The sequence below is a fragment of the Eucalyptus grandis genome, chromosome 8 (genome assembly GCF_016545825.1).
Source record: "Eucalyptus grandis isolate ANBG69807.140 chromosome 8, ASM1654582v1, whole genome shotgun sequence".
Taxonomy (NCBI): Eukaryota; Viridiplantae; Streptophyta; class Magnoliopsida; order Myrtales; family Myrtaceae; genus Eucalyptus; species Eucalyptus grandis.
In genome coordinates, this window is record NC_052619.1 from 55507673 (window position 1) to 55528743 (window position 21071).

The 21071-nt window shown below is 36.8% G+C and overlaps 1 protein-coding gene across 3 annotated transcripts; it reads left to right on the forward strand.

Moving 5' to 3' along the window:
• The first annotated feature begins 14159 nt into the window (after positions 1-14159).
• Positions 14160-20611, forward strand: LOC104415122. 3 transcript variants are annotated; one of them, XM_010026377.3, is made up of 3 exons: positions 14160-14340; positions 16247-17038; positions 18351-20611. In XM_010026377.3, exons 2-3 carry the CDS (start codon positions 16247-16249, stop codon positions 20169-20171), a joined length of 2613 nt encoding a protein of 870 aa, XP_010024679.1. In that variant the 5' UTR covers positions 14160-14340; the 3' UTR covers positions 20172-20611. The 3 variants fall into 3 exon arrangements, with proteins under 3 accessions (XP_010024679.1, XP_010024680.1, XP_010024681.1); XM_010026378.3 differs by lacking the exon at positions 14160-14340 and adding an exon at positions 14733-14860; XM_010026379.3 differs by lacking the exon at positions 14160-14340 and adding an exon at positions 14896-14945.
• The last annotated feature ends 460 nt before the right edge of the window (positions 20612-21071 follow it).

The window sequence follows — 21071 nt, forward strand, 5'->3', positions numbered from 1 at the left end:
TTAAATTAATGTTTCAAGTTTGAATTCGAATGACAATTTGTTAAACCGAATTTTATTGATAAAGATTTCCCGAATAGAAGAAACTTCATCAAATTCCATGAAGGATTACAAAAAGAGGAAATAAAAAGAAGATACGAATTTCTTCTTTTCTACCACAGAAGCTTGCCGAAGGTTGTTATCCCAGTGGGTGGGCGCATACACACACAATATTCATGCCTTTGTTTTTTTTTAGCCCATGGAAATTAAAGAGTGGAGTCTCTCTATGTGGAGCTGAAAAGCTGGTGGGCCAGGTCAAATATTTGACCTTTGGGCACACGTATAATGACATAAACGAATTCCCCCTTTGGCGTGCGTGAAGCGGCTGAAACTCTATGAAAGAAAAGGAGCTACACATAGGAGTTGCACAACGTCAAGCTGAAGAGAGCTGTGAGCATTTTTGTTTTGAGCTTGAATGCGCGATAATTTTATACCGTAAATTTATGTCCAAGTGAGTTGTTTATTTATAAACACTTTGAGTTTGAGGTTAAATCTAAGTGTGGAAAACACTCGAACGTGTGAGTGATTATAAATTTTTATTCTCCGATTATAGTGGATTATTTACTGCTGGCTCTCCCCGTTGACGTAAGTACCGATACTCGGACCGAACCACGTAAATTTCTGATGTTCTTATTATTTCTCGTTTATTTCTCTAATGATTTCACGTTGACGTAAATTGCAAGATCCTGTCGTTATGCGTATTAATATTCCAACACAATGAACTGAAACCTAAACACCATTTCCATCTTAAGCCTTGAACTCCAAGCCGGAGTGCAGATGGCATGAAGTTTTACCGCAGCAGGATATGAGCACGGGCTCATGGCGATGTGCACAAGCTAGAGAGAATTGACAACCCTTCCGCCTGAAATTGCCGCCCCTGCTTCGAGAGGTCATCCTGAAGAAGATGATGGGAATGTCTGTGAGGAGCTAACCAATCAATTTAACTCAGCTGGTTCATCGAGTTTTTACTTTTTAGTATGGTCGAGAGTCCGGGACCGATATCTGCTACCCCGTAACGCCTACAATCTGCAAGAAAGCCGATACTATCCGTGATTCCCAGGACGTTTTTGGCGAAGATCAGTGGTGAACTTCGAATCTTCGAGCTTCTGCAACCTCAGCGAGACAAGCTGCAATATTTGCCAACTTCTCTCCGGTTGCTTTTCCCATCAAATATCATTCGATCATCCCATTACGTGACTTCAACACTTTTAAGTTTTGTATCAAAACTGAATTTTCTTGAAAATCTAGGAACAGCATCATATTTTCTCGGATTAGCAATACACGTTCTTTCTTGTGTCCCAGGAAGAGTGGCGGAAAAATTCCAGAGGCCAGATTGATACCTGCGACTCAGTTCATGGCTTCATTTACTTGTCCCGACCAGTAATTCAAGATATCCCATCAGTGTCTATCTTCAAAAGTCGTGACGTGAATCAGCATCTCTCTAAGATTAGAACGGCCGGTTGGACCATCAATAAAAATATAATACCTCAGAGAAAATATCACGTTAACTATTTTATTAAGTAAGTTGCTCAAAATGATTAATGCTATGTCAATAAATTTTTTTGGTACTGAAATATTCATATCTCTATTTTTATCGCAAACTTATAGAATAAACCATTTAAGCCCAGATTAGCTGGATTCCGACAATATTTTATTTTGGACAAATACATTGCAACTACATATTATGGGGCAATGTACTTCAATAGTGTCAACATGTCAACTTTTTCTAGGGCACCAGCAGAATCTTTAGGCCCACCGATAAGCAGCCTTATTGGACCTAACTTACTCCCGATTTCGGCCCAATTGCATATCGTCTCCACAACATGGAATGATGATTTCTGGATCAGTTCCCCACATTGGCTGCTTAGGATAATCATAGAAAGAAAAAAAAGCTTTAGCAACGCACTCAATTAGTATCTTCTCGATTAATTCAAGATTTCCCCTCATATTATGACCCTCCAATAACTTTTCCTCAATGATGAAGTAAAACCCCACAAGTTTCCATTGGATGTAACTACTTACTAATATAATTATCATGGCATATAGTTTGTTGTTGTTGTCGTTGTCATTGTACACAAACTAATAATGAAAACAAAATACTTATGTTTCTTAAAATCTTTCAATTTGGCCAAAAATGTCCTAAATCTATTGGTCAAATGCCAATCTTTCTAACTTAAGTCCTTGATTGTATCGCTACACTGATGACCATCCCTCGAAGCATGGATTTGTATGCTTCAATAATTACCTCATATGATTGAGACGAGGGTTGCCATGAGCTCCAAATATCACACTCTTAGGGGATAATTACCACAAAAATCATAAAATGTATTATAAGGATGTCAATTTAATCTTAAATTGGTCAATTTAGCCAATTTAGTAGTAAACCTTTTGATAATATGTTGATGTAGTTCTTTTAACTAATTTTGGCTAAAAATCACTGATATCTTCACCAGTTATTCTACACAACATAATCAATGTTAACATTGACAATTTTTTGCATATTTTTGGTTTTTTGTTAATTAACCGCTAATATGGGGGTAATTATTGAAGCATATAAATTCATACTTCTAAGGGATGGTCATCAATGTAGCAATTTCAATCAAGGGCTTGAGCTTGAAAGACGGACACGTTTATGATTTGAGCAACCCATTGAATGTATATTAAATTGAGTTCTGCTATTGAATGCTCCAGCTAATGATGCGGACTAGTTCCACTATTTATTACATAAATAAATTAAAATATTACCAATCATATCCATGTTAATCAAGAAAACTACTTAGCCAACTGAACTTTTTTTTTAAAAAAACAAAATAGATGTCTGTGATAGAAAGTTAGAAACCCCGTAAAAACTATATAATAAAAAAGCGACAAGTGAGAAAATCGTTCTTTAAGAAACTTTTTTCTAATATATTCTAAGGTTTTTCTTTTTTATAGAAGGGACTAGGTTTATGGAAAGCTCGAGAAATAAAACTAGTTCCTTATATGTGCACGTATAATTACTAAGAAATTCTAAACCAACCAGGAAAAAAAAATAGATGAGCTAGTAAGCAAAGATGGAGTTAAAAATATTTATATTTTTTTCATTTCCTCCTTAAAACAAAGGGGACAGAAACGGCGAGATTCTGCACCATTGACAGATACTACTTTATGGACCCAAGTCAACGATAAACAAAAGAAAATTGATAATAAAAGTAAAAATAAAAATAAATATAGAAAAGAAGTGGAAAGTCCAATGAAATTTCGGTGGGCGCGACGGCTGCTCTCACTTTTTCAGCCGTTGGATTGGGTAGATCGAGTACGTGTCTTTAGACCGTCCTCCTTTTCTTTCTTTTTCTAGTGCCTTTTAGATTATGATGTGTATTTTATTTAAAATTGAATGCCTTGAATCTTAAAAAATCGTAGATGCCAATTTGACAGCAGTTGCTTATATTTGACTTTATCTTAAAAGCAAATGGAAAAAAAAATGGCTTTTATAAACATTAAATGATAGCCTTAGATATCAAGGTCAATTTTTTTTTTTTTTATCTTAAGTAATTTAATCTATGGATAACATTGATGTACGATGATAGTGACGGGTCCTAAAGGCATGTCACGTTAAATGCCTGTTACTTTGGCTTTATTTTCCACAGTTTTCCTCCTCTTTTTGGTGTGTAAAATTAGAAAACGCTTGCTTTCATTGAGATTTATAAAATTTCATCTTAATCCACGGGGATACCAGCCCAGTCGATTAGATCTTTAAACATGATTCGACATTCTACAAAGAAAGAAGTAATTTTATCGAAATTGATGTCTAAAATTAGTGTATAAAATGAGCGTGAGTAAATATCTAAACGAATAAGCCACATTTAGAATTTAACAAGAGTCCGCATGATGCTGAATATATTCATTTTGTGCATCGTGATCTTAATACATCTGACATTATATTTTTTTAAATGAACCCTTCTATTTATTTTATTTCTTTGATCTAATTTGCCGATCGCATGATTTCTCTATCGCCAACTGGTTTAGTGGACAACCAGAAGTGACATTCATTGTCTATGCTTGGAAGAATTTCTTATGCAGCTGTCATCTAATTCCGCCCATCTCCTCTATAGCTGGAAAAAGAAGAAGAAGAAATTGCACCACGCATTTATCATATAAAATAATAAGTACGTAATGTGCATTTACTTGCAGTCCAGCCAACTCCTGTATTTATATTCTAGAAAATTGGCATTAAAAAAAAATGGACTATCGATTCATTAAGAAATATTTAAATTATTTATTAATGAGAAAATATTATTGACACAATATGAAGATATTACATGTATAAAGAAAAAAATCTGGTGTGCTTGATGCATGCTCAGATTCACAAGTCTCTTGCCTTCCTCCTGTCGCTTTATGTATTGCTCGACTTCTCATTGTCGTTTGTCTTTGTTTGGTTGATCAGGAGTTCCTTTGAATTACAGTTTAAGGTCGGTCCTGGTTATTGCTTTATTGCTCCTTGATTTATATTGTCGATCATACAGAGCATATTCTGGAAACGCAAGACAAAGCTGAGGTGGATTGCATTAAATTCAATGTCTCGGAATATAGAAGATGGACCGATTTAGTCTACCTTTTCGACATAAAACACTTCTTAAAAATCACTGAATCATCCTTATTATGAAGTAAACCAATTCTATACATCCCCCGAGAATTAGGACCGATAGTCCAATTCTAATGAGCGGTTCTCAGTTTTAGAATGAGAATCACTTAACTAGAAATTGATTGCCCCTATCTAATTTAATAGTAGCCCATCAAAACGTTTTTTGTTAAATGAGAATTTCTCTTCATGAATTTATTGATATTCAAAAATGTCCTACCTCAAGATTGGTCTAGTGGTAGGAGCATTCACATGCGTTAGGCCTAGGATTTGATGGTGTGGGTTCGATTTCTGCCCTCAGAACTCTGATTAGCAGAGAGCCATAATGGTGGGTTACCATGCTAGTCCTCGTCCAAGAATACAACTAATTAAGATCGTATCCCTCAATTATAGAAAGAAAATGAAGAAAATGTAACGTCCAAAATACCTTTCTTTATTTCTAGGCCAAAACGTAGAAAATAAAAGTTCCGCTTGACCAATGGCCGCACAGATATTAAAACATCATGAAAAATTAAACTTGAGAAACAGGTTCTTACTATAAATAAAAAAAAAAAAAATCAAGCGACACACGATGACCAATTTATCACTAATATATTATAACGGTGATGTGTGTGTGCATGTGTATATTTTTTACTCAAAAATATTTCAATACTTTAATATGTTATTTAACTATCTCCGCAAAAAAATTCCTGGGATACCTTTCTAATTGTCGCATTATTTTAATTAAGAGCTAGCAAGGAGAAGTTTTGCATTCCTTCCTTTGGCTTCATCACTTACTTAACCTACCAGATTAAAGTTGAAAGTCTTCGGAATAGAATACTTTTAGATGAGATTAAAAGCATAATATTTGCTATAAAGTTGTCAATCTTCATTGTTCAAGATATCAAGTTGGGTTTTCCCCTCAAGTTTTACTTGATTTATGAGATTAGTGAAGTAGTTCTTGGACACGGAATTTACTCGCCTAAGACGAGGCCAGCTTCATCGCAAAAAAAATAAAAAAAAATGGTTTATGTAATTCATAAATTTGCCTCTGCCCTCTATTTATATATATTGCTAACGCAACCTACTCACTAATTGTCATAAATAACTTGTAATTAAATACTACTTAGCTTCGCATTATTAGCACAGAAGAATCTGAATAGTCTTTAATCAAATTTAGCCTGTGAGCAAACAGTGTATTTCAAATAGTACATATGACAAGATTTTTCACCGAAAGTTGGCCCATCGGTTTGAACAAAGAGTTAGTAAATTAAAAAGTGGGTCAAAACTACCCCCACATCCTTATAAACAATTTGATAAGATGGTGTTGCTATATTGGTCAACCAAAATTGCTTGACCAGAAATTTTTTAGGTAGATCATCTCGTGGTCAGCTCAAGCTAATCATCCTATTTAAATGACATAAATAATTTTTATAATTTTTTTTTATGACCTAGAGAACCCGCACACCATACCAACACGGACAGCCCGACAAGCCCGGGTAATGGGAAGTAAACCCTGGGGCGACGCTAGCGGATGACTCACCACCCTAACGTCGCACTTAAGATTCCATGTGACGGCGGACTGAACTCCTCTCCTCTCGCAAAGGATCATAGGAGCACTTATCCAAGTGGGGCACCGCAGACGGTGATTAATTTTTATAATTTTTATTCGATATGTAATATATAAAAAAAAAATATCCATCAAAAGATATACGCAGACGTCATGCTCAAAAAGCACGTAAAATCTCCCCCCATGACTCGACAGCCTCATCCGAAAGGAATTATGGTACAGTGATAAAAATAAATAAAATAAAAATTATCAAATTGGGTAACACAACTAGATATAATTTTAAATTGAAGTCATGCAATTAAATAAGAGCCAAAAAAAAAAAAAATTTGTGCCACGTCGTTTTCGCCGGCCGCGCTTGCCCCGCCTATCTTCTTATCGCCATACTTGAATTGGGCTATTTCTTTTCTGGTTTCTAAAAAGAAAAGAAATTGAACTAATATAAATAATGAAAATGAACTTAATTTAATATCTGGGCTTTTCTTTTTGGCTTCCTATTTGATGGAGATAGAGGACCACCATTACCACTTGTCACTAGCACGATCTATAAATAGAAATTATTAACTAAATTTGGAATTACCTCTCATCATGGAATTCGCCCGTTCGTAAGAATTTGTACACTGCCGATCCAAATTGAGCTTCCCCTTTTGGCACTGATAGAACCGCAATATCAACCTCTTTTGGTGGTAACCAAATCCATAACAATCTAGTGTTTTGAGTGTACACTCGCCATATAATATCACTGCAATTTGAAATTTTTTTTATCCTGACATTGCACCTAATAGAATTGCCATCTTCTTCCCAAAGGTATCATCACAATCAAATTTTAAAACTTGTTAGCACTTTCCGTTTGTCAAATTGGATAGAACTAATGAAAGGATTTGATTGCATCCACTTGACAAATTTTAAGACTTAATTCAATTTTTTTGGAAGTTTTAGGACTCGGTTGCAATTTTATAATAAGTTTTAGGATTTGATTGCACTTTTTGAAAGTTTTTTAATTCACTTGCACTTTGGTGACATATTTAAGAAATTTTATTACATTTATCCATTTCTTCTAAATGTGTACCCTCATTATATAATTGCAAATTGTAAATTTTTAACCCAACATTGAATCTAATAGAATTTCCTCCTTCTTCCCAAAATTATCATTTTCCTCTTCAAAAGATTTACAGTCATTGAAATCTTTTCATTTTGTATGCTGGTATAAGATGTTAGATCCAACTTTTACGCGCTTGTCTTGTTCCATATTTTCAACCTTAAACCACGAGAGGGGCCTGCTGGTGGGCCATTTTCAACCAACGGTCCTCACCAAACTTGGTTTGGCATGCATGTCCAGACTAATTATCCTCTGGATAAAACCCTATTCGCTTAATATATTCACAATCTAAGAATGACAATCAATATCACTTGATAATTAAAAAATTCATTTCGCTTCATGTCGTATATTTAAGAGGTCATCCGCTTCATTCTTAGTGATCTTTTTATTACTTGGTTGTGTTTGTTTGAGCGAAAGAACTTTCTGCGAACTAATTTTTTGGCCTTTCACACGTTTTATTTGCTGAAAATAATCGGTTAAAAGAAGATCATTTACAGTCAAATAAGTTTTTTTTTTTAAGACACACCCTTAAATCGATTTAACGATCTCATACCTATTAGATGATTATCCTTGTTTTGTGATGTTTCAAACGACTATTATCGTTACGAAAATTCAAATAAACACAAGTCCTTAAAGTTCAAGGAGTAAATATATATACATCGAGGTTTAACATTTGTGAAGGTTAACCAATGTAAATTTTCGTCGGCCAAAAAAGAATATAAGAAACTTCCTCAATATATTAGTGCGTTCCATCGAGGTTCGACATGTACTCCAAACGAGAATTCCGAAGAACGTTTGCTTGGGAAGCGGGTCAAAGTTGAATGGCATGGTTCTAGACCACAAAAAGAACGTGAAGAACATTTGACCAGGCGAGAGAATTGTCGGTTGGGTTTCGGAATTGACTACAATAATGACTCTACAAGTCAATCAACGAGGGAAAGGACTAAACTTAGCTGTTGCTTTTTGATTGGTTAATCTCAAGATATAAATCTATATCATATCACATATGATTAATTACTTTAATTTTTGAAGATATAATTGTTCAAAAAATATTACGCGACGGTCGATTCGGTCTAAACTTTTCAATTATATCAATTTGATCTTAAATATTTTAACAATTTGTTAATTCAGCTCTAAGTTAACAATTTACTAATATATTCATTCCAACTAATTTTGACAAGAATTCAACGACATTAACCGTGTTAAAGGATTAGAAGTTTAAAGGACAGTCATTTAAAATTGGAATTACTAATAAACATGAAATCTGTTATATTATCTCTGAAGTTGGAATTGCATTAGCATTTACAAATTTCTTTAAAAGAATGATATTGACAACTATTTATGTAATGTATTACGTGTTACACTGTTTAGATTCATAAATGAAAAATAATAAGGGAGAATAGCATTGTAGTTCCCGAAATTCCTCTAAAATCAGAATTAGATAGAATGGGATGCTTATCACACTCTTGATTGGCTACTAAAGCGATAATTACTATATTATGATAATTACTTTGATATAATCGTTGCTGTGTGCTTAACTTCTAATATAATAGATTGTTAAAATATAAATAAAAACTAGATATGATAAATCATAAATCTATATGAGAGCATTAAGCTCGTGAACCATGAATGATTATTCTAATAGTAAGCAACTCATATTGTAATTTTTATATCATGAAATAATTTTTATTACAGCAAACAATAATATATGATGATTATAACATAATTATCAATGCATCAATTATCGACTTATCATTCAATACTCTTGTATTAAAATTATAATAAGCGATTATGAGAAAATAAACTATATAAATCAGCTTACTTAAAAAACTTAAATTGCTAAAGAGAGAAAATGGACAAGAGTATTTTGAAAATAGCTATTGAAGCCAGAATGTAATAGCTATTATTTCGGGAGCCATGTGATATATATTGCAACTTCGGCTGTAATATGGATTACCCAATAGGTAACCATTATATAATAATTATTGTGTTATCAAATGTGTAGTAATTGCAACCATGGACCGTCGAATTTATGGAATCATAAAATCGGAAGAGCAATTCCATGTGCGCCACGACCAAATTTCCTTCTCACCCAAAAAAAAAAACAAAAAAAAACAAAACAAAACAATATCTTGCATGCTTGAAAACCTTTTACGTTATCAAGAAAAGGGAAAAAACTGTTTGACGGAAATTTTGGTATTTCTAAATTTGATGTATGAAAATCAGGAAAAGTAATTTCTGCACCACGCGCTTGCGTTGCCCGCGTGGAAATCAAACCCAACCATTGTATTTATCCTAGTATTACTAATGCTACTAACGCTATTTAGTCCGATAATTAGATTTGGTTTTTTCCTTCCAATTTTTAATAATTTTTCTTCTCGCAAAATGGAAAAAGAAGAGGTTTATACGGAACTACGTTGCAATGCATGCTCAAATCACGTTGCAACGTACTATGTCAGCTAGTTAAATCGTGTCGGATTAACGTCCACTCGGCGACAAGCTCGTGCCAAACCAACGCCCACGCGGCAATCTTGATATTGTTCAATGCTTGCTACTTGTGAGATGATCTTGCTTCCTTGTATATGTATCGAGATCTGTTCCAGGTACATTATGATCAATTTATAAAACTGACATATTTCGAAATGTAAGAGGATCTTATTAGTCCTAAAGTATGACTCATTTATTAGTGTGTCAAAATCATTGAAGGTAATAATCTTTTAAACCGGGTTTAGTATACCCAACATCACTCGCATCTAGGTTTCACATCTTCAGCAATATACACTTTGATCAATGTCTCACTTCAATACGTTTGATGGGGAAACTCCATAAAAACTCAAGTACATCTTGTCGAAAATTGTTTATAATTCCCCCACAACCCTATAAGTTAATACATACATATAGTTTTTTTTTTGGCACAAATTTTCTTAAATATCGGATAATCAACAATAGTTGTTTTTGGCAAACATCCCACATTTGAGACATGCCATGGATAAATTAGCCTTATTTCTCTAATTTAAGAATAATACCGTGCTTACTCGAGGCAAGCATAAATTAAATATCAATTGAACCAGCTTCAATTTTTCTGCTTTATTTTCAATCATGGGTAGTCGAAATTAGTTATTTCATGTATATTTCATGTAATATACATGAAATAATGACAGAAAATAATTGAAGTCTAGCATATTTTGAAATAATTTTGGATGAATTTTAGAAATCTAATCATGAAAGTCGTAGAATCATAAAACTGGAGGGGCAGCTTATAGCATATTTCGATATGTTTTGAGGACCTTTAAGCAAAAACCAGAAAAGGCAAAAAAAAAACCCAAAAAAAAAAATAATTCTGGTAATTCCAAATAGATCCAGCTTAGAACATAAATAAATAAAAAGAGTCTTCTCGCACGCGCATGCGCGACGCGTGACGAAACCGAATTGCGTATGCTAGAATAAACTTTACTTATGGCGTGGGCTCCAGTTCGTCGCGCGTGCTTGGGAAACGCTGCAACCTACGTGCATTGGCCAATCAGGTCGCGCCGGTCCACGGTCAGGTGATCGCCCCGGACGACCTGGCGCCGCGGGAGCCCATCGATCCGTTCTGATTCTGTGGGATCGAACCGCAGTCAGCAAAATCCTCTCTTAATTAATCCATTTTCTCTTCATGGGAATCAATTAAATGAATGGGGACTTCGATTAGTACGAGCGAAGGGTTGGTTAATTGTTAAATTATACTCTCTCTCTCTCTCTCTCTACACTTTCTTTTCCCTTTAAGTTAAGCAAATGGGCATGAATGGATTGCATAGTGCTTAGTAGGACTCCATAAGTTTCAATCTCAATTGAAAACATTTGATCTTTTTGATGAAGGTTAATCCCCTAAGATTTCCCAAATCGGATCACTGTTGAGTGTTTGCTTTGATCTAATTCTCACACTGATCTCGAGACTTTCGGTGTGGGTTTAAATAAACTAGACCATGGTTAATTAATGAATTCTCGATATGATAATGTAGTGGGATCGATAGTGAAAAAGACAAAACTATTCATGACCGATGAGGATGGTTGGATCCGTTCGCATCATGCACCAATATAAAAAATGTCCTCTTTTCCTTGATCCCTAACTACTCATCTACTTCTCAAAATGATGATTTCTATCGTCTAACTATTAAGGTCTTTGGTTTTCTTTATTATTATTATTCTAACAAAATGAATGTATTTAAGGTTGGTTTGTTTAGATTGACATTTTTGTTTTATCAAGTATATTTCGAGTTTAAGTGGATGTGTTGCAAGATTTGAAAGAAGCAGCTTCTAGAAAAGGTAAATATCACTCTAGGCACACTTTTAATTGATGGACTCAAATTGACAATTTAGTTTGTGCAAGCCTGTTTTTTTTTTTTTTTCAATAACTTGATCATGCTATGCTATTCATGTAGTTCTTCTTGCACTAATAACTTCGATTATCAAGTATATTTCGAGTTCAATGTGGGGGCGCGGCATCGTGACGGTCTCTCTTAACGAAATCAATGCATTTAATCAAGGCATTTCCAGATGGTAATCCATTTATCATGATTGTGCAAAGTAAATCTACAATTTTTAGATAAGCACAAAACAAAATTGCTCAATAATACGTGTTATCGATCTTTTTCTGTCAAGTGAGTTGTCCTGGATAAAAGTGGCTCTCGAATGCATGCTACTAGAATTGGATCATATGGCTAGATTGGCTACGGAATCCGTCAAACATATAATAGTGAAAACAACCAATACTCAAAACAATACATGACTGATGAACCAGTCCCGTCTAGTGCCGTTCAAAAACACTAATTCCAATTGTGCTTGAGGCCCAAAATTTCAATCCACACTAACAAAGTCCTATTTCTATCAATTAGATGAAAGAAAAAAAGTTATGATACCGAAGTGAACAGTAAATTAGATATAAGGTTAATACAATAAAAAATTCAAAATTTGTGCATTTGTAACAAATTTATCTCAAATTAATCTTTTAATAAACAATAATTCAAAACCAATACATTTGTGATAAATTTATCAATATTATTTTTCGTTAAATTTTATCATCAAATTACTGAATTGGATGACTTGTGAGGGATGATGGGTGTATCAATTTAGGTTTTTATCCTCTATTTGCCACAAGTGTATCAATTTGTGATTTTACATAATATTAATTTAATCTAATAGAAATTAACTAAGAGTAAATTTGTCATAAATCTATTAGTTCGATAAATTTATCATAAATGTATAAATTTAGAATTTTTCACGATATTAATCCTAGACATAAAACACCATGAAAATTAGTGGTCAGCATGGTTGTAGAATACAGCTTGGAACCTAAGAACATATGATAGGAACTTATTCGGTTCCAAGTTGTAACATATGCAAGGTGGGTTCCGTGTTTCAAAAATTGAGGAATCTATTTTAATGGGTAAATTCCAGGTTCTAGGTAGGTGAAATTTAAAACTTAGAACTTAGAAGTTGGAACAAGTTTTTGTATTTTTCTAGGTCTATATATTTGTGTGATCCTATATTATTCTATAATGTTCAGTGGTGAATGTATGATCTTGAACTGCTAGTCTAAGTTTCCATCTTATGATCGAGATTTCTAATTTATTAATGTTTAATATTTTTTTTTTTGTGTCTAAATATAAATTGTAATCAATGGTTTGTAGAAAGCCATAGAGAATTTTACAAAAACACTTACTTTATTTCAAGAAACTCTATCCACCACATTACATACTCCTTGCCTTTTATAGGCAATAAGAGGTCACACACAAACAAGGACCAAGTTCACGGATCCTGAAACAAACAGAGGTTTCCAAAAATCTCGATAGGAAATTATTCGCATGGTATGAACAGTGATAGTGAACAGTGATTTCCCTAGCCCTGCATCAAGTTACTGAGTAAAAGTGAACAGTAACTTACTACAGTGAACTTGTATGGACAGTGGTCTTTCAACTCAGCTTCAGGAGAAATTTTCTCTACAAATATGATAACTATCCAGTTTTTTTCACAGTGTTCCATAACCATAAAAATCTTTGGCTTTAGCCTTTCTAACAAAGATTTGATAATTGGTTGTGACATTATGACTTAGATTTATCAACTACGCATTATTCCTGGAAAATGTAAGTATAAAGATCAATTCTTTGAATTTGTCAATATTCAAAGACTTTTTTTCCATTCAAATGAGTCTATTAGACCCGATTATGCAAAAATTGTTGGAATCTATTCGGAATCTCATTCTGACTTCGCTCAAAAATATTATCATAATTTATGGAAAAACCTGTTATTAGAGATAATAATTCATCACAACCATTCAGTTAATAATATAAATAGAACTTGGGTAGACTCTATAATCAATTTTATAACTTATGACGGGATAGGTTCCAAATTTCAAGAAATGCATGATAAAATCTAGATTTCCAAAAATGATTAATCTGTTCGAGTGAATAGAAATTTCAAGGTGAAACTTATGTGGAATTTGAGACCGCGTATACCTGCGGAAAACACGAGCGATGTCTTCATCTCCAATCCGAACGAAACCCAACAAAAAAGAAGGCAGAGAAAAAGGATAGGGGGGAGAGAAAGAAAGGAGGAGGAGGAGGAGGAGGAGGAGAAAAGAGGAAGAAAATCGACAAGGCCAAAAAGGGGGAAGGGGGGAGAATGAGGAGGAAGCAAGGTGGTGCCACGTGCATGAAAAATTTTGGCCAACACTCCCCTCACGCGCCGCCGCTCCGCGAGTGGGGAAGAAAACATCGCTTTCGTTCCCCCTCCTTCACTTCTCTATCTCTCTCTCTCTCTCTCTAAACTCGGTTCTCATATAATCCCTCCCTCTCTCTCCATAAAACCACTTCTCTTCTCTCTCTCTCTCTCTATAAAACTCCAACAGGGGAACGACTTCGGCGTCGTCTTTGCTCTTTTTCGCGTTTTAACCATTTGTTCCCTCTCTCTCTCTCTCTCTCTCTCTCTCGCTCGCTCGCTCGCTCGGTCGATTCGTAGCTGCCCATACATGAAAGCTCAGGCCCGTCCGTCGCGACCCAGGTGACTCTCCCTCTCTCGCCGTGCCTTTCTCTCTCTAGATATGGTGTTGTTGTTGTTGATACGCATCTTCCAGCATACGTCTCTACGTATCCATAGTTCTCGAGTACGGATACTCTGGTCGTACCCCCCGCGCGCGATGAGCGTGTGCCCGCGCGGGCGGTGCGGCGTGGGTAGCGGGCGGCCGCGCCTCGTTCGCTCTGCGCAATCCGCCCGGGGGGAAGCGCCGTGCGAATCGATGCGTAAGACGCGAGGGGGGACGACCCATTTCGCTCCCTCCCTCCCTCGGTCTCACGTGGAATTATTTTCTTTTTTTATATATTTTTTTGGTTTCTGACGTTGCTACGGGTCGACGCCTTTTACCGGCTCGAAGGTTTCAGTCGTGGAAAAATATCGTCTTTTTTCTGGGTTTATTTTTAAATTTTTTTCCGCCTAGTGCGTGCTGGTTTCTTGGGCTGCTGCTGCCGCTGCTGCTGCTTATTAATCTTGGAGTATTTATGCTTTGCTTGCTTCGCGATCTAATGTGAGTTCCTACATGTGTTTCGGCGGCGGTTCCCTTCGTACGGTGAACGAACGTGTTTCCCACCTTAATTCCGCGGGATCACCCCGTAATTCCATCTTTAATCCGCCGTCCATTCTTGTTGCTTGTTTCTTGTTTTCCCCCCTCGCTTTTGTTTCTTCTTTTCTTGGCGTTCTGCTTTTTTTTTCCTTATCGTGGATTGTTTCGGCTGCTGTAATAAATGCGCTCATGAAGTTGTTTTGCTTTTCTTTTATGTTGCGGTCGAGTTCTTGATTTTGGGAGGTGCGGCTGGTTTTGGCGGAGTTGGGTTTTGCTCATGGATCTGAGTCGGGTCAGATTCTTGGGAGTTCGAGTAACGCGCATTGCCTCTATTTTTGGTTCTCTTTTGCTTGCTTTTTCACTCTCTCTCGAGGTTTTTCAAAAATTTTCCCTTTTCTTTTACCATCTTTTGTGTCTGAATTTCTGTTCTTTTTTTTTTTTTTTTTTTTCCTTTTGGGTACGAATTAAATTTGTGTCCCTAATCAACTACCTGAGATTACTGTTGTTTAGTGGGAGCGCGGGTGAGTTTTTATTTTTTATTTTTCCTGTTATTTTGATGAACTATTGCTTGCTTCTATAATTTTTGCTGAAATGGGCGTGAAGAAATTTTTTTGTGGCCGGAGAAATTTTCTGAGCTTTATTTATTTATTTATTTATTTATTTATTTATTTTGTCTGGTGGAATGAAAATTGGAAGATGCATTTCTGGGTAGCTTTAATTCCGTTCGCTTGAACGAGCTCTACATATAATATGGATAGTTGTGAACTCTGTCAAAGATGATAAGATGATTGCTTTATCTCAAATGAATCTGCTCTTGTTTCTAATCTTCCCTACAAGTTAAGAAGGCTTGCCAGAAAAATCTTGGAACGGTTGCTTGACATTTTCTGTGATCAAACATTGCAGTTAAAAGTTCTGAAACTCCTAATTGGAGTCAATAGATTTAGATACTCAACGTGTCAAATTAGTATGTCCAAAAATGCGAGAGCTTTAGATGGGTTGGTTGCAGCCTTTCAATATATCACCAGCCAAAACATCATTCTACAAGTCTCTAGCCCTGCCCTTAGTTGCCCGATTTAGGGTAAATAACCTAATTTTAGGGGATTGACATCATAGACTCATGGGAGAAGATTGTCCCACAATTTGCTATCAGAGAGTAATCTTTGTATGAGGTGTACATGAAGATTTTGGTATAGCATCCAGTGTTCAATTGTTATAGGATTGTATCGGTTCTTTTGTTGTGAACTTGATTCTACATTGCTTGCTGGCATCGACTCTGCACTTCTGCATCTTGTGTTTATATCTGTAGATAGTACTTCTAAAAACATTCTCTCTTTGGTTTGGCTTTTACAGATGAATTCAGTTGAAATGAGTTGCAATGGGGAATGCATTGATGAAGCAGCAGCCGAGCTATTGCTTCCTTCTAATATGTATGATGTGTTTGGAGAAACGGAGATAATTCCTCGTGTTGGAGATGAATACCAGGTTGAAACTCCAAGGATGATTTCCAAATCTGATTATCTGTTGCTTCAAAAGGATCCCACTGAGGAAGAAGCTTTGGCTGGTGGTCCACTTGGTTTCCTAATGGGACGGCCCATATCCATCATGTGGATAAATGGAGGAGTTGAGAATTTTAAGCATGACGATGACGCACATACTAAAAGAGTTTCTGTTGACTCAGAAGGCGTAGGAGGAACCAATGTTTGTGTAGAAGATAATGGCTTAAAAGTCAAAGTTGAGCCCATGGATGTCAACTTGAATGTTAAATTGGGAAAATCAATGTCTCAAGAAGAAGTAATAATGCAAATGAAAGATGGCACTATAAGCTGCTTTCCTGTACCGGGTTCCCTGAAGAATTGCTTGAGCAAAGAGGAAGAGGCAAGTTTTATCCTTGGATTGTATATATTTGGGAAGAACCTAGTTCAGGTGAGAAAATTTGTGGAGAAAGATATGGGGGATGTAATGGCACATTACTATGGCGAGTTTTATGGGTCTGTCATGTACCGTAGATGGTCGGAATGCCGGAAAATGAAGAGCAGAAGATGCATATTTGGACAAAAGATATTTGTAGGACTAAGGCAACAGGAATTTTTATCTCGCTTGCTGCCTCAGGTGTCAGTCGAAAATCAAACCCGCCTACTTGAGGTAAATTATCCTGTGAGCAAATAATATCTAACTGATGGTCAGCCTCCTTATTAGCAAACAACCTATGTTCCTTAATGAATTGATGGAGTGCTCCCATTCTGTTTCCCTTACTCCCTGAGCTCTATAATCCGTTTTCATATTTGTTCTGCTCTGGCAGCTCGGCATTTCTTAGCTCTATTAATTTGCTCCTGCATCATAATCTCAGCAACATAAAAGTATTGTGTGGGTGATTTCAAATCTGAGCATGAGTTTGTCTTTATTGTGGAAGATGATGTTTCTTGAATGAAATACAACGGTACAAGTAGTTCGTGTTTTTGTCAAAATCTGATTAGAGAGATTTTGACTGCATTCCACTAAATTTTTTCAGTCAATAGATTTAGCTTGTCTCTCCATAACTTGCGGTTCTTAGTGCAACAATTTTTTATGTAGAAGAAACTGGGGGGGTGCCTCCAAGCTTCTTTTATTGGATATGAATGATGTGATCAAGACAAGTGGGCTGAAACTGCTGATTCTGATCATGATGGTCTGGGGTTTCTTACTAAATTCTGTCCTAGGAAAATAGGAAACCTCAAACTGCAGTGACTCTCCATTACCAGTATTACTAATTAAAATGCTTATGCATTAGGCGATTACATCTTTCAGTAGCTATTCCTGCTGCCATTTGTTGCATGCATCAAGACCATTGATTCAACTAGAGCAATGGATCTGTCTGTATTTTCAATACCATTTCCTTTCTCTAGCTTGTTACTTGCTATTCTATCTCAGCCTCCAATCCAGTGTTCACATTCCCTTAATCACTTATTTGAGGTAACACTTGGAGAAGCGGAACTTCGTGAAGAAAAAGTCTATATGGTTATGTACTTGGTAATGGTATCTGAACGGAGAAAAAAGATAAATTTCAAGAATGCAGTGATTAAACTGTCATTCAACACCAGCTGAGATGAGATTGATGGACAATTCAGGATAGCAGAATTAGGCTATTAAAGAGTTGTTCTATATCCCCTCTTTATACCTAATCAGCTGAGATGAGATTGATGGACAATTTACTTATTTCTACCAAGTTGTATCACAAAGAACCCTCACCTGCATAATCATTAAGATCGTAAAGTGCTTTACTTTGCTCATCTGTTAGCAATGCAATTCTGTAATTTAAGTGCCCTGAAAAGCATGATATGCATGTGAACTGGTGAGAAGTATCAGAGGCACGTCTGTGGACTCTGCATTCAGGCATCTCTTCTTTCGGCTAATGTCATTTTCCTGGGATGCTATAATGAGGCTCTTAATTGCGTCATTCATTTCAATTTCTTGATAGGTGTCTAAGTCATTTGGAGAAGGAAGAATGTCACTTGAAGAATATGTCTTCACCCTTAAGGCTACAGTTGGTCTGGACAAACTGGTAGAAGCCATAGGAATTGGTCAGGGGAAGCGAGACCTCACTGGCCTTGTTGCGGAGCCATTGAAATCTAATCAAGCTATTCCTGCCTGCCCAGATATACCTATTGGTAAAGCGTGCTCGAGGCTTACAACTGCACAAATTGTTGATTTTCTTACTGGGGGTTTCCGGTTAAGCAAAGCCAGATCTAACGATCTCTTTTGGGAAGCTGTGTGGCCCCGCTTGTTAGCTAGGGGGTGGCACTCTGAGCAGCCTGAAAATGGTTCTGTTACTGGTTCCAGGCATGCTTTGGTCTTTCTCGTTCCTGGTGTTAAGAAATTTTCAAAGAGAAGATTAGTGAAAGGAAACCACTATTTTGACTCCGTGAGTGATGTCTTGAGTAAAGTCGCTTCAGAGCCGGGGCTTCTTGATTTGGAAGTGACTGAAGGATACGGAGCCAAAGGAGAAGATGGGTGGGCTAATGGACCAAAATCAGAAGATGAAGATTCAGCTGATGAGGAGCGCCATTGCTATCTCAAGCCTCGAACTCCAAGCCGAAGTACTGATGGCATGAAGTTTACTGTGGTGGATACAAGCATGACTAATGGTGATGTGCGCAAGTTGAGAGAATTGAGAAGCTTACCGCCTGAAATCAGTGTCCCCAGTTTGAGAGGTTATCCTGAAGAAGATGAGGGGAATATCTGTGAGGAGCCAATCAATCAATCTGGCTCAGCTGATTCGTTGAGTTTTAGTATGGACGAGACTGATATCTCCAAACCTGTAAAATCTACAGCCTCTAAGAAGGTCTCTTCCGAGAGGAACTTTGAAAATATTGCTTCAAGCTGGGGATCAGCTGATACTCTCTGTGATGCTGTGGACAATTCTGCCAAGATCCGTGGTGAACGGAAGAACATTTCTAAAGGCAGCCGTCTTGGAAAAGCTCCAAAATGTGAACAGAAGCTGAAAGCGAGACCTAGGAACAGGACCCGCCCAGCTGGTGCAGAGAAAAAACTTAAAAAGTCGAGTTTCTGCAATCTCAGTGAGACAAGCTGCAATATCGTCAATTTGTCTGCTAATTCCAGATTTAAACAAGAGGAGGCCAGTAGCTGCTCAAGCAATCCTAACGGTGCTGAGAAGATGCACCTCACTCCGGATCCCTCCCCAGAAGTCCCATTTACAAGTTTTTCCTTAAGCCATCCTAACGGTTCCGAGAAGATGCACCTCACACCAGGTCCCTCTCCAGAAGTTTTTCAATTCACAGATTTGCCCCCGAAGGGCAGCCAGGTTGTATTTAGCAGTTGTGACTATAATAATTCTCAATTGGGTTACGGTGTGTCGCACGAGAACTTTCAGCCTGGGCAGGAATTGATAGACTTGAACTTGCCTGTCCAGCCAGATGCCGAATTTAGTGACAACGGAATAATGGCAAATTCACAGAATGACATAAATGCAAGTAACACCACCTCGTCATGTGTAGCTAATCTTGAGCAGCAGCCTCACAATATGAATTCCAGGAGGCAGAGCACACGAAATAGGCCACTCACCACTAAAGCGCTGGAAGCTCTTGCGTTTGGACTAATGGACACGAAGAAAAAGCGAAGAACCAGGGATGAGTTCTCCTCAGACCTGATGCCACGGCCTTCCAGGCGTCCACCAGGCAGGGCCCAAGTTGATGAAAATAAGACGGTCCCTCTTGTGAGTTTGAGCCCAGAGGAGCAAAGGAAGGACGATCTGGGAGGCATCACAAATGACAGTCTCTAGAATTGATTCGAGAAATAACTGGCGAAGTCATTGTTCATTCTCAGTGGTTGCTAATTCGCTGGTTTCTGACGTGAGAAGTGCCTTTCTTCAACATGGCCTTCATTGGGATAAGCAGTGAAGTCAGTTCTAATTTGGAGTTGAGCAAAGTATTGATCTCTCCATTTGGGTTCACTGCTCTAGCCGGTCATAAGTTCTAGTCTGACCTTCCGGACCGGAAGCTCTGGATTTCACAGAATTGTTGTTGTCATATATTTTTAAGTGCATTTGTATTTTCATTAGCATGAACTGAAGTAGGATTGCTGCAGAAGAGTTCATAGAGGTTTTTTTTTTTTTTTTTTTCTAAACATAGGCCAACAAATTCTGGGATTGTTTGTGCTTCTTATGTTCATGACAAAACCATCTGTCAATACAATCCATCAGTTCTTTTTCCTTATAATTTATTCTGGTGTTGAAGGTGATCTTAATTCATGTGTAGAAAGAAACATGTTTGCCCATGATGCAGTTCATTAGTTAGACCAGAAGACTTGACCCACATATAAGTACATGATATGCTTTCATCCCTCAGTTGACCTTGTGTACTCCGGATAACCTCTCTCAGATCTGTCACAACTTGCCTCCCAAGAAGCAGGTTGTAGTTATATGCCTGAGAAATTAAGCCAGTGCTAGAGATACTAATGGAGCAAAATTTACTAGAAGAGCAAAGGTCTGCTTTTAATGATACTGGTTGTACATTTTACTTAATATTTCCCAACCAATCACTTCTGAAAAGAACACATGACAATCATTCATTGAAATCTAAGGTAAGGAGAGTGAATAGCGTTTTGCAGAAGAAGCTGCACCAACTTGAGAAGACAAGACTGAGATTTAATGCCGCGTGAGGAATTCTAGAAGAGATAGCTA

Excerpts from the sequence above, each read along its gene's own strand:
- LOC104415122 (XM_010026377.3), top strand. The coding sequence starts at position 16,247 with ATGAATTCAGTTGAAATGAGTTGCAATGGGGAATGCATTGATGAAGCA. Across the intron at positions 17,039-18,350 it reads ATCAAACCCGCCTACTTGAG|GTGTCTAAGTCATTTGGAGA; the intron begins GTAAATTATCCT and ends ATTTCTTGATAG.